The sequence below is a fragment of the Amblyomma maculatum genome, chromosome 2 (assembly GCF_055883805.1).
Source record: "Amblyomma maculatum isolate TAMU_Amacu chromosome 2, ASM5588380v1, whole genome shotgun sequence".
In the NCBI taxonomy this organism is placed as follows: Eukaryota; Metazoa; Arthropoda; class Arachnida; order Ixodida; family Ixodidae; genus Amblyomma; species Amblyomma maculatum.
The window spans coordinates 12,721,634-12,735,123 of NC_139345.1; the positions used below are offsets into that span (position 1 = coordinate 12,721,634).

The 13,490-nt window shown below is 47.2% G+C and overlaps 1 protein-coding gene across 2 annotated transcripts in view; it reads left to right on the plus strand.

Moving 5' to 3' along the window:
• LOC146197954 (26S proteasome regulatory subunit 8) overlaps positions 1-13,490 on the plus strand; it is a 38,669-nt gene that overhangs the window by 19,801 nt on the left and 5,378 nt on the right. The window contains exons 7-11 of one of the 2 annotated variants that reach the window (XR_014704918.1): positions 5,363-5,526; positions 7,881-8,034; positions 8,929-9,027; positions 11,692-11,889; positions 12,835-12,950. Coding sequence is in view for 1 of the 2 variants with exons in the window: in XM_084593240.1 (XP_084449366.1) it covers positions 5,363-5,526; positions 7,881-8,034; positions 8,929-9,027; positions 11,692-11,889; positions 12,835-12,888 (669 nt within the window). In the remaining variant the exon portion in view is untranslated. Of the gene's footprint in view, positions 1-5,362; positions 5,527-7,880; positions 8,035-8,928; positions 9,028-11,691; positions 11,890-12,834; positions 13,338-13,490 lie in introns of those variants that run through there. The other variant, XM_084593240.1, reaches the window with a different exon arrangement.

Consider the following 13,490-nt stretch of genomic DNA (forward strand, 5'->3'; position numbering starts at 1 on the left):
AAAGGTGCTACACCAACGTGCCGTGGCTTATGACCGACCTTTTCATACACGCACAACCGCGGAATCATTTGCATCTTCAGAGCGGCATCCCGATGCATTGCGCGAACTGATTCGCAGCGTCGTGCGCGAAGAACTAAGCAAGTTCTGGAGCCCTCTGCAGCAATCGCCATCTTCCGTTTCTGCTATAGTGCGGGAGGAGGTGCGGCAGGCACTCAAGAGCCCTCTTTCGCCTGTAGTTTCGAGCCCGCCATTGCTGTCGGGGACCGACAATCGTCCCACATATGCGGAAGTTCTGCAGAGTCAGGCTCCCCCTTCACCACCGCCCATTCTCGCGTCACCTACAGTTCCGCTGCCCTCGGTGCAGCCAGTGCAGAACTTCGACAATCGCCCGCTGCCCCGACGCAAAGCCGACATTTGGCGCACGCCTGACCGCCGTCCGCTTTGCTTCCACTGCGGTGAACCAGGACATCTCTACCGGGATTGTCCGTATCGACGCCTCGGTCTCCACGGCTTCCGCATCGACTCGCCTCCTCCCCGGTTTGGTCAACGGCCCCGAGTTATTGAGGAGTACCTGGCGGAGCAGCGTTCATCTCGTTCGCAGCGTCAGCCCCGCTCCCCTTCGCCAAGGCGCTCCTCCTCGTTCACTCACGGTTCCTCGCGAGAGGACCAAGGCCGCTCGTCTAGCCCTGGTCGGGAAAACTGAAAACAGCGACCTTCGGGGGCGAGGCCGCTGGTAGTCGCTGCGTTGAAGACCTCCCGTCGCCGCCGCTTCGATCCGACCGCGAGCTGCTGGTACCGTCACCTAGGGAAGCAAAAAGCGTTTCTCTGGACCTTCCGGTTATTTTAGACGGTCGCACTACGGTCAATGCTTTAGTGGACACCGGTGCCGATTATTCAATTTTGAGTGGTCGCATGGCGACTGTTTTGAAGAAGGTGCTCACTGCTTGGCCAGGTGTGTGCCTTCGAACCGCCGGCGGTCATATAGTTACTCCAAAGGGGATGTGCACGGCTCGCATTCAGATTAACGGACGTACGTTCGTCGTTAGTTGCGTTGTTTTAAGTGACTGCTCCCGTGACCTTATCCTCGGCATTGACTTTCTGCGGGAGTACGGAGCAGTTATCGACCTGCGAAATAGACTCGTCACGTTTTCGATGGGACAGTCTACCGAACAAGATAGTAGCAGTCCTTGCAATAACGCACTTCGTGTTTCCGCTGAGAGCGTCTCGCTGCCGCCGCGAAGCAGTGCTCTTGTGGAAGTTACCTGTGACGATTTCCGTACCGGTGATGCTGTAGCGGAGGCGAACCATACACTCCTGCTTGCTCATGGCATTTGCGCTCCTCGAAGTTTATTGTCGTTTCACAATGGCCGGGCTGCACTCCTTGTCACAAATTTTTCTAATGAGTACCGACACTTGTTCCCGGGGACTGCTATCGCTTTTGCTGACCATGTTGCGCACGATCCGGTCTGTTTTGCATCCACGGCAGTAGAAACTAACGAGCCATCTCTTGACAACATCGACATTAACTGTCACTTGTCAAAGGAGAAACGGCGGGCTTTAGAGCAACTGCTGCTAGACTTCAAGCACTGCTTTGCTTCTTCCTCGAAGGTTCGTCAAACGCCCATTACACAGCATCGCATCATTACTTATGACGACGCTCGCCCAATACGACAGCAGCCTTATCGTGTGTCTGCCAAAGAACGAGAAGTGATCCAGACGCAAGTTCAGGAGATGCTGGATGATGGTGTTGTGCAGCCTTCACAAAGTCCGTGGTCTTCACCAGTTGTCCTTGTCAAAAAGAAAGACGGCACTCTTCGATTTTGCGTCGACTATCGAAAATTGAATAATGTGACAAAGAAAGATGTATACCCGTTGCCGCGCATCGATGACTCACTGGACAGATTGCGACGTGCGAAGTATTTTTCATCTATTGATTTAAAAAGCGGCTATTGGCAAATCGAAGTAGACGAAAGAGACCGAGAAAAAACCGCATTTGTCACTCCAGATGGCCTATATGAATTCAAAGTACTTCCATTTGGATTGTGCTCTGCCCCAGCTACATTCCAAAGGATGATGGACACCGTCCTCACTGGCCTCAAGTGGCAGATCTGTCTTGTGTACTTGGACGATGTAGTTGTTTTTTCCGAAACATTTGATCAACACCTCGAACGCCTTCGAGCTGTCCTGGAAGCCCTCCGTTCTGCTGATCTCACGCTGAAGCCCCAGAAATGCCACTTCGGGTATACAGAACTCAAGTTCCTCGGCCATGTTGTAAGCGCTGATGGGGTGCGCCCGGATCCCGATAAGACTGCTGCCGTCGCACGATTTCCCGTTCCAGCTAATAAGAAGGCTGTTCAGCGCTTCCTCGGCCTGTGCGCATATTATCGGCGTTTCATTGCGGACTTTTCTCAGATCGCAGAACCTCTGACGCGCCTTACAAGGAAGGACACCTCCTTTGTGTGGAACTCTGAGCAGCAGATGGCCTTCTCTTTGCTTCGTGAGCGCCTTCAAACATCCCCTGTTCTGGCGCACTTCGATGAAGCGGCTGACACTGAGATACACACTGACGCCAGTAGTATCGGTCTTGGCGCGGTCCTTGTTCAGCATCAAGACGGGTTTGAGCGAGTAATAGCCTATGCCAGCCGCACTCTCTCTCGTGCCGAAATGAACTATTCCACCTCAGAAAAGGAATGCCTGGCGGTCGTATGGGCTACTATGAAGTTTCGTCCCTATCTTTACGGCCGGCCATTTAAAGTCGTCACCGACCATCATTGTTTGTGCTGGCTGGCAAATCTGCGAGACCCATCTGGACGACTTGCACGCTGGAGTTTACGTCTTCAGGAGTTTGACATAACCATTGTTTACAAGTCCGGCCGCAAACACGAAGACGCCGACACGCTGTCACGAGCACCCGTTGACACTGGCGATACTACAGCCGATGACGATAGCGGTTTTCTAGGAGCCCTCAGCGCATCTGAGCTCAGGGATCGACAAAGAGCTGATCCAGACATCCTTCCACTCATCGATTATCTGGAAGGGCGTAATACGATTCTGCCTCGACACCTATCTCGGCACCTTGGTTCCTTCTGCATACGGCAAGGCGTATTGTATAAAAGAAACTCCCAGAGCCAAGACAGAACTTACCTTCTGGTAGTGCCATGCGAGCTCCGTGAGGATATTCTCCTTGCTTGCCATGATGAACCAACGTCTGGTCATTTGGGTTACTCACGGACGCTTGCTCGCGTCCGCAACATGTATTACTGGCCAGGACTTTCCGCAGCAGTGAAACGCTATGTACGAAGCTGTCGCGAATGCCAGCGCCGTAAAACACCGCCCCAGAAGCCTGCCGGATTTCTCAAGCCCGTTAAAGTACCCCGCATTCCGTTCGACCAAATTGGAATGGATCTCCTTGGCCCTTTCCCTTTGTCGCAGGCCGGAAACAAATGGATAGTAGTCGCTACTGACTACCTGACTCGATACGCTGAGACAAAGGCAATCCCTCATGCCACAGCTTCCGAAGTAGCAGAGTTTTTCATGCACAACATAGTCTTGCGGCATGGCGCCCCTTCCTACGTCATTACCGACAGAGGGACAGCTTTCACATCACAGCTGATCGACCGCATATTTGAGCTGAGTTGCACGACCCATCGCAAAACCACAGCGTACCATCCACAAAGCAATGGCCTTACAGAAAGATTGAACAAGACGATTGCGGACATGTTGGCAATGTACGTCGATGTGCAGCACAAGACCTGGGACGAGGTGCTGCCGTACGTTACATTTGCGTATAATACAGCCTTACAAGAGACAACGCGCTTCACACCATTTCGACTTGTTTACGGACGCGAAGTTCAGAGCATGCTCGATTCCATGCTCCCGTGCCCAGATGATGACCAGCTATCCTCAGATGCCCAGCAATATGCCATCCGCGCTGAGGAAGCCCGCCAGCTCGCCCGTGTGCACATTGGGCAGCAGCAGACCACTGACGCGCACCGTTACAACCTCCGGCACCGCCAGGTTGACTACAAGCCTGGAGATCAAGTCTGGGTATGGACACCAGTTCACCGTCCAGGCTTGTCAGAGAAACTCCTTTCCCGCTACTTCGGGCCGTACAAAGTGTTGCGCCGTGTGAGTGACCTTAGTTATGAAGTTATCCCAGACGGTGCCACACAACCAAAACGTCGAAAGCACAGCTCGGACATTGTGCACATTGTGCGACTGAAGCCGTACTACCACCGATAGCGTATGGCCACCCGCTGTGACCACTCTCTTGCTTTTCACACCATTTTTACCGGCCCTTCTCATTTTTTTCCGGAGGGAGGGGGTAATGCCACCTAGCGTTGCCAGGTGGCGCATGACTGAGGTGAAAAAGGAGGACGAAGTTGAAGAGGACGACAAAGTGTCGCTTACACGTTTGCGTCTGTGCTGCTGTGTTCTTGTGTCTGGGCTACCCCCTGCTATCATTGGTATCCTTAGTCACCGTGTACGTGACAATATATATATATATATATATATATATATATATATCCAGTTATTTACACTCATCATCAAAAGTTTATGGGACATGAATGTGGGGTCAGAATTTATTTCAGCGCAGTATGAAAGCCAGTCACTTGAAATGCATACGAGTATGAGGGGACATGCGTGCTCAATTCATTCTGTATTGGTATCGATGGATTGCATCTTGATGCGGTGGCAAAATAAACTCATTACTGAGAACATGCGTCGCTTAAACTTTTGCTTGCCAACTGTACTGTGCGATTTGGATAGATTGCATCGTGATGCGATGGCAAAATAAACTCATTACTGAGAACATGCATCGCTTAAACTTTTGCTTGCCAACTGTATTGTGCGATTTAGTTGTCTGTAAACATTGTTTTTCATACGGCCACATTGTTCTTAGTAAAGCTTGTTAGATCCTTTATAGCTGTGGTAATTCATGGTAATTTTATTGCATGCGTCTTTTTCCTAGAATACAGGTGTGGCAGATGTTATTTGTCTTTGCTGTAGTGATGAGCGTATGTGTGTACATGCACCCCTGTACTGGGGGCACGGTTGGCTGACACAAAGCAACAGTTGCATTAAAAGTTGCAACAGTGTGCAACAGTTGCAACAGTGTGCATTAAAAGTGCTGTGCTTGCTTTGGTTGAATCATGCTCTGTAAGGCTGTACCATTTTTTTACTTTTCGCTTTTACAAGCTTAGTTTACGAGAGCTACTGAGGTCTCGCAGGTTAATGCACTGCGCAAGAATAAAAGAACATTTTTTTTCGTTCATCCTTGGCTGCTTTTGAGGTGTTGCAGTCGATGAAAATGGCCTGTTTTTCCCCACTTGCATGTGCTCAAGGGCTGTTGTTCGTGCAGGGTGTCCTGCTGTACGGACCTCCTGGGACAGGCAAGACGCTGCTGGCACGAGCCGTTGCCCATCACACAGACTGCACCTTCATTCGTGTGTCTGGGTCGGAGCTAGTGCAGAAATTCATTGGTGAGGGTTCACGGATGGTACGTGAACTCTTCGTCATGGCCAGGTTAGTTCACTTTTTCCCAGCATTGGTAGAACCTCGCTGATAAGTATGTTCATATGAATTCCCGTTTCATACGCTCAAAACTGTGGGCGCTAAAGAAAAATCTCTCATGGAGTTACTCTATTTTTCTCTCGGTTAATATATTCCTGGACAACATGTTTTCCCAGTTACGATATTCAAAATTTTGAAAGATTATGGTTGTATAATATGCTTCACAACCGAACGGACACATGCTATTGTGGGAGCGGCTGAATCTGGGGCCTTCTGACATGAAAAACTGAACAGCGGCGTTCAGCCACCAATTTTACTTTCCTCGGTACCTAGTGTTCAGCCACCAGTTTTGTTTTCCTCGGTACCCAGGTGCAAATGGGGGAAATATCAAGAATGCCAATGAGCCAACCAACAAGCCACCACGAAGTCGTGTTTCCACCGGAATGCGGAAACACGACTTCATGAGAAATGTGATGGCTTCTTTGCAGTGCCTTAAGGGCATAGGGATGAACCATTTGATAACTTTAACTATGCGCTTACATACAAGCGGGCCGTGTCTGGGCAATTCAGCATAAGCAAAAACATGGTGACTGTAAGCTATCGCGATGGCTTCTTCACATGGCACTGGTGTAAGGAGGCGAAGCATCCGGAAACAACTATCTCATCATTGCCTCATCATTGGCTCATCATTGCCTTCTATGAACCGGATTTGTTACTAATGGCGATTTTCACTGGTTGGGCAAAGTTGGGCGCCCGAATCCGAACAGAGCGACCTAAACCACTACAGAGCGAATCACTTTTGGTCGACCAGCGGAACGTGCAAAGTGCGTGGTGGAAGTAAATGCTGAGCCAGTTCCACTAGTTGTAGTCGCATTCCAGTGGCGAAAATGTTGCGGTTGATGAATAGGCAGGAGTGCGGCCCTCTGCAGTTTGCTTTCGCATAATTGTAACGCTTTAGAAGTTTTTTCAGTAGATGCACTTTGACATATTAGCGCAAAAAACTGTGATGCCCAGTGTCATGAAATAAAGAAGCGCCAACAACAAACAAATACAAGGAAGTGACGCAGAGAAGTGCTTCATTGTTGGTGCTTCTTTATTTCATAAAATGCACTAACTAGCCCAACAAAAAGTTCTAATGTCCAGTGTCCTCTGCCGATATCTTTGAAACCGCTAAAAACAGCCAAAAAATTCCGGAAATGACGATATCACCGGCTAGAACTTCCGGTGAGGTCCAACTCTGGTTGGTGGATCGAGCTAGAGCACCCCGATTCGCTCGATAACCAGCCGAATACGCGCAACCTATCCCGGTCGCCCAGTGGAATTTGAAATTCTCATCCCAGGGCAAGAAAGCATACTCCTGAGCGACCTGTAGAAATCGCCATATACCTCTTCCGTGCTTAGCATAACACAAATACAGGCGAGATAAAAAAAGTAGCTGTTCCTGCTTGAGGTCAGGAAACGATAATGTGCATTTTTATGCAGCGAAAGTGTCAATTCTAAATGTCTTTTTACCTTATTCAGCGGTTAAATCTTTCAAAAATCAGTCAGTTCGGACCACACATTTTCCCGGATAACACATTCTTTCCCGCATTTTAAAAAAATGTTTCTTCGATGTTTTATATAAAACCACCTGTCAGACTGTAGTATGGCGTGGTTATGAGGTTGAAATCAAGATGTGTGGTGGACCACACATTTCACGAATATTCCACCAAGGTAAATATGTCCTAAAAAGATCCTTAATGAATAAATATCTTGCCTGGGAGGTATTTAGGAGGTAACTCACAGCATGTCTGGTAAGGTTATACTTAAACTTAAGCTCATCATTTAGGCTAATTCTGTGGCTCTTCACCCGCCGTGGCAGTACAGGAGTTATGGCGCTCGATTGCTGTGCCCAGGGGCGCGGGATCGAATCCCAGCCGTGGCGGCTGCTTTTCTATGGAGATGAAAAGGAAGGCGCCCATGTGCTGTGTGACATCAGTGCACACTAAAAAACCCCAGGTGGTCAAAACGTCTGGAGCCCTCGACTTGATACTTCTGTGCACAAAATTGTCCTGATATCGGTGCATTTTTTGCTCCTGGAGGAGATATACTCACAAATTTTCAGTTTTCTCAGTAATGGAATGTTAGGTGTGTCTTTAAAAGGGATAAAGTTTCCAACATGCTTTTTTTCTTTCCTGCACCTGTTTTGATTTTTAAACCGCTGCTCTTAATTTATTTAAACACGGGGATTTGCAGTTTTTGAACCTTTATGAGGTGTAACTAACGCTCCTTGTTTTTGTGCATCAGTGTTCTGCTTGACCTTTTATTCTTTATTCTAAGCATAGCATTTCCCTACTTGTGCTAAAAGCAATTTTGTCATACTACAGGGAGCATGCGCCGTCTATCATCTTCATGGATGAAATTGACTCCATTGGATCGTCCCGTATTGATGCCGGCTCAGGTGGTGACAGCGAGGTTCAAAGAACCATGCTTGAGCTTTTGAACCAGCTGGATGGTTTTGAAGCTACCAAGAATATCAAGGTGGGCATTTGATAAATTTGGGGATTCCTTTATGCACCTCTCAAAAACTGGTACGGCTTGCTAGTAACATATTAGTTTTTAATGGCAACTGCATAGATTGCCATACAACATTCTTTCCTTGCTTAAAAAGGATTAGCATGATTCTTGTTGATGCTGATTTTAAGGGGCAGAAAAGTTCTGTGCATAGCTGTTTTTATTGTCTTCAGACAATAAGGTATGTTCATGTGCAATAAAGGTCTCCACTTAGTACTGCATTGATGATAAACTTCACGTACTGCAGAGCTTTGTTTTCAAAATTAAACCACTGGTAGCCATTTTGACTAGGTTTTGGCGCACCCAACATTGTGCAGTACAAGTCTTGTTGCATCTTCAGCGTGTTTGGTTTCGCTGCGGCAAACAATGAAGTGACATTTGACTGACAGCAAGCATGATATAAAATCTTGTCAGTTCAGATAATTCGAGCTAGGAGTGTGGTTCCGGCTGACACTACTGTAAGTGTATAGCATCACACACTTGTTAGTTTGGACATGGGTGGGCTGCACTGATTGATTCCAGCGGAGCCTGTGCAGTCAGCGATTTCCAAAATAGACCTCTCCGAACCTGAATGGCATTTAACAGTGGTGTCCGTATACTTCGGGCTTTCACACTATGTCAGGCGTGACGATACTCAGTAGTCCCTTATTGACGCAACATAGCTTAGCAGCACAATTTCAGTTTTGCTTCTCTTCAGTTCACTCGCTCTCGCTGCTGTCACCGGGCGTGCATTGGTTAGTCACGCTGTTTCAAGCACTGCTTTGCCGTTATTGGCACTTGAGTTTTGCTTGGGAGATAGCATTCTGCCATTCTAAACTCTGGTTTTGTGTTGACTTCTGCACGTGATGTTTTGCTTGTTAGGTCATCATGGCCACCAACCGCATTGACATCCTTGACCCGGCACTGCTGAGGCCCGGCAGGATTGACAGGAAGATTGAATTCCCTCCGCCAAACGAAGAGGTGGGGCATGCAATTTCAGCTTCTTAAAAGAACTAGCATAGCACAGCCTGATGTATTTGCTTCCATTGTGAAGTCGTGGGCGTACTTCATTGTGAATACAGTTTACCTTCAGTATATATCAAGCATGGATATAACGAATTGTCGGCTATATATTGAACAAATGTTTTAACAAACACAAGCAATTTTTCACTTTATACATGGGGCATGGTTGGCCATGCAAAGAATATGCCGTGTACATGCGGGCTGAGGGCTGCACCTATGTATGGGCTGCTGGCAACTTAGGAGTATGCATATATATGTACAGTCGAACCCGAATAATTTTAATTTTGGTTATATCAAACTCACGGAATATTCCCTTGAAAATTCTATGTAAAAGTACGGGAAAGCTGCATCATATATCAAACTCAATTTCACCGGTCGTTCGATATATCGAACTTTGCACCACGCCCTGAAAGGTGTTCCTTCCCCAAAGATGGCATCAGCCTCGGCCGTTTGCAACGCGACGTTTTCAGGCCACGCGCGGAAGGAATGAGAGGGAAAAGACTGCTGGTTTAGGGCAGTGCCGCGCCCTTTCCTCAAAGGCGCGCACATTTGCAGAGATCGTTTGCCGTGCTCCAGCACATGACATTTTCATTCGTAGCAGCATGCACTACGCATGCGCAGACAAGCCAGCTCAGCCTGTGGCAGACAGAACGTCTGACGTTTTCTTCAATGTGTGTTGTGGTGTTGTGAGTCCTCTGCGCGCGGCGGCTGACGTGCGATGCGCGTCTCGTGTCATTGTACTGAACGTGCGTAAGCTATGGCGACTGCGGGTGTTAAGAAGCAGCAGATCTTTTTTTTGTTTTTTTGACAGAGTTCTTCAAGATGACATCTCGCTGCCCAACAATGGTGCAGAGCATCGACGGTGACAACCCTAGCTCTTTTGCTAAGTCAACAAGCGTCTTCTTAGGTTTTTTATCAACCCTCTTCAGCACATCAAGCTTTTTCTTAAAAGAAAGGGCTTTACGGTTCCGCGACATTTCGGCAGCAGCGAACGCTTGCATCTTTGTAACGTTTAGGCAGTTCACGTCATAGCGAAGGACAGAAAGAAGCGTCAAACGGAGAACTGCTGCAGCGGCAGCCAGCGTCACAGGCCTCCTGGGAACAGCCGACGAGACTTTTCGACATACACGACTGCGTGCCTCGCCTTGGCCGTCCTTGTCTAGTGCTCGTCGGTTTGCTACAAAAGGGAGGTGGTGGTAGGGTGGCTAGCGGTGTGTGGGGGGGATTGGAGAGGAGAGGCAGCGGCTGCGGTGGGTACCCTCTCCCTCTGTGAGCACTTGCGCTGAGCCGCTCGGTGGCTTTGTGCGTTTGTACAACATTCGTTCGTATCATTCGCGACGGAGGTGGAGAGGAGTTAGCGGCGGACGCGTCGGGTATGTTCCCCTCTCGAGGCCAGCCGTGCCGGCCCGCTCGCATGCGGTACTGGTTCGCATGTTTGTATCAACCGTGGCGGGTTCAGAAACCATCGTATCACCCCAAATCTTAACGTATTCTATACAATGTAGTTCGTTCAAAGCATTTTTAAAATTCGTATCAGCCGTAATCGTATCATCGAGATTCTACTGTATCCGGGTTCGACTGTATGTGTGTGCGCGCACACACACACACACACACACACACACACACACACACACACACACACACACACACACACACACACACACACACACACACACACACACACACACACACACACACACACACACAGTCGAACCTCGATGTAATGAAGACCTACTTGCAGCCGAAAATTTCATTAAATCGCAAATTTCGTTACTTCGAGGTTACTATATTTTAGATGCCCAAATGAAGTAGCAGGTTTATGGACTACTGCTGAGAACTTGTAAATTACGAATTCAGGAAATAAGCAAGAAATTCTAGCAATAATAGTGCTAACAAGGGCATTGGATGTTATTTTATATATCAGGAGCACATAATGAGTGATAGCAAATGGACACAAATGCGTAATTTTTCTCTGCGTGCGCAAAGAGAGAGCACAGTGCCTAGCACTCGAAGCCTCCACCAGATGTCACCACTGCTATCATCAGTGGCCTTCAGAGGAGTGCCTGCGGTGGCTTGCTCTGCTCATCAGAGTACTGCAAAGATGTGTTATCTATATAGCAGGCTGGTTTGACTACAGTTGAATCTCGTTACTGCGAACACCGCACTAATGGATTTTTCATATTACCGAATTCTTTAAAAATTGCCTGCAGAATTTCAATGTAAAAATATTTAAGAACTGCAAATTTCAATATAGAGCATATTTCAGAATAACTTAAATAATTTATTTTTTCCTCTACAATGAACGAATATCAGTAAGTGTTTTGAAAATTAACAGCACCGCAACTCTCACATGAAATAGAAACTGTCATTTTTGTGTGTGCCCCATGGGCAGTAGCCATCTTCATCACCATATCTAGTTCTAAAAGTTCAGAGGGACAACATGAAGGCTGTATTTAATGATCTGTATCTGCTTTCGCAAACGCTAGACCAAAACTTTTGCAGAAGGATGATGGGCAAATCAGTGTCATTGGCTCTGCTTAGTTTTCTTTGTGGAATCTTGTCAAATGTTTTTGTAAGATCTAAAAATAATACTTTGATTTTCTTTCTTTTGTTGTACTGCAGGCGCGGTTGGACATCCTGCGCATCCACTCGCGCAAGATGAACCTCACTCGGGGCATCAACCTGCGTAAGATTGCCGAAATGATGCCTGGTGCTTCCGGAGCTGAGGTCAAGGGTGTATGCACCGAGGCTGGCATGTATGCCCTTCGAGAACGGCGTGTGCACGTAACCCAGGAGGACTTTGAGATGGCAGTTGCCAAAGTAAGTTCGTTTTCTTTGTGCTTCTGTGCTTCTTTGTGACAGAGTACTTCTGCGAATGTAACCCAAAATTTACCTATAGCGGTGGTACAACCATATCAGTGTTGGCAAACATCAGGAAACAGGTGGATAATGTAATTAATAAGCTTGATAGCCGATTTATAATAGCATTTAATTACTACAATTAGGCCTTTAGTTTCAGTTAGATATTTGCAGCTGGCCATTAGTAATAGTCGTATTTGTTTTTAGAATCGAGGAAATGCAACTACCCTTGGTGCAGCAATGTTTTGCTGTCTCGCTCCATAAGAAGTGCACTTTCGAAAAAATACCACTGTGAGCATCCTCCCCAGTGCTGTTACTCCATGGTGCAAGTGCCACATCAGCTTTTAGGTCCCGCCTGCACTGTGGTGCATACCATCACTTGCTGCTCCAGCTTGCACAGGAGAGAAAGCCGCTTTAACTTATGCAATGAAGCGACGGCGCTGTAGGTAACACCTTGTCTGATCACCATACACAGACAGCATGGTTGGCACAGCAAATGCTGGGAGATTTTACTGGCCGTGCACTCCCTCAAGTGCATTTCAGAGGACCCTGAGGAATCATTTCACGTTTAGCTTTCCATTTCTTTCTCTGATAATGACTAGCATTGTGAACGATAGCACAGTACTGTACACGAGGCTTTAGGAGACCATTTGCATTGGCAGGTTAGCTGTGCACCAGCTACACCATGCTCCGTGGCTGCCTGTACATGTGGGTCTTACCCCCTTCAGAGCTTGCACCTCAAATAATAGCAGTTGGGATTTGTTTAGAATCATATGCATAGTGCCTAGATAGCACTGAGTGGACACTTTGGCAAAGAATGGTGCTGAAGTTTTTTGGGGAGGGTTGGTGTTTTGCTGCTTCCAGAGAGCATTTAAAATCTAACTTTCCGGTTTTACACGTCCCTAGGTGATGCAGAAGGATGCTGAGAAGAACATGTCCATCAAGAAGTTGTGGAAATGAGGAACTGGACCTGTACATACGAAAGGCAAAGGTGCTTGGCCTGGCTCGTGGACTCGTTGCTGGTCAGATTTGTTCAGCACAACTGAGGAATTAAAACTGAGTGCCTGCTTCTCACCTTGTATTCCTGGCGCTGTGGCAGTACATTTTGCTGCTCATCTGTGGTTACTATTGTTTGAACTTGTGAAGTGATATGTTCCGCTTATGTTTCTCACTCAAAACCTAGGTAGGAGCACAAGCCTTCTTTGTATTGTGGTAGCTCTAGGTAGAGCTACTGCTCTTCCTGGGATATACAGCTTATAATGCTTGGTAAAGAGGCTTTATAATTGTGATGGATCCACTTTTCAGATACGTATGTATAAGGTTCAAAGTACTGGCTGCTCCGTAGTGCTGTGTACAGAAGGTGTAATAACTAATTTGGATATGAAATAAATTATTCACAATAATGACAATTCAGTGGTGTGAAAGCTTTGTAGCTTAAAACATCTGTGCGGGTCACCACTAAATGGTTGTGTACTAAGACTTGGTTTTTCTTTTTAGTATGTATTTATAAAGAATTTTACTATTTCTTGCTCAGAGCATCTTTTAACATTGAAGGTCTCATT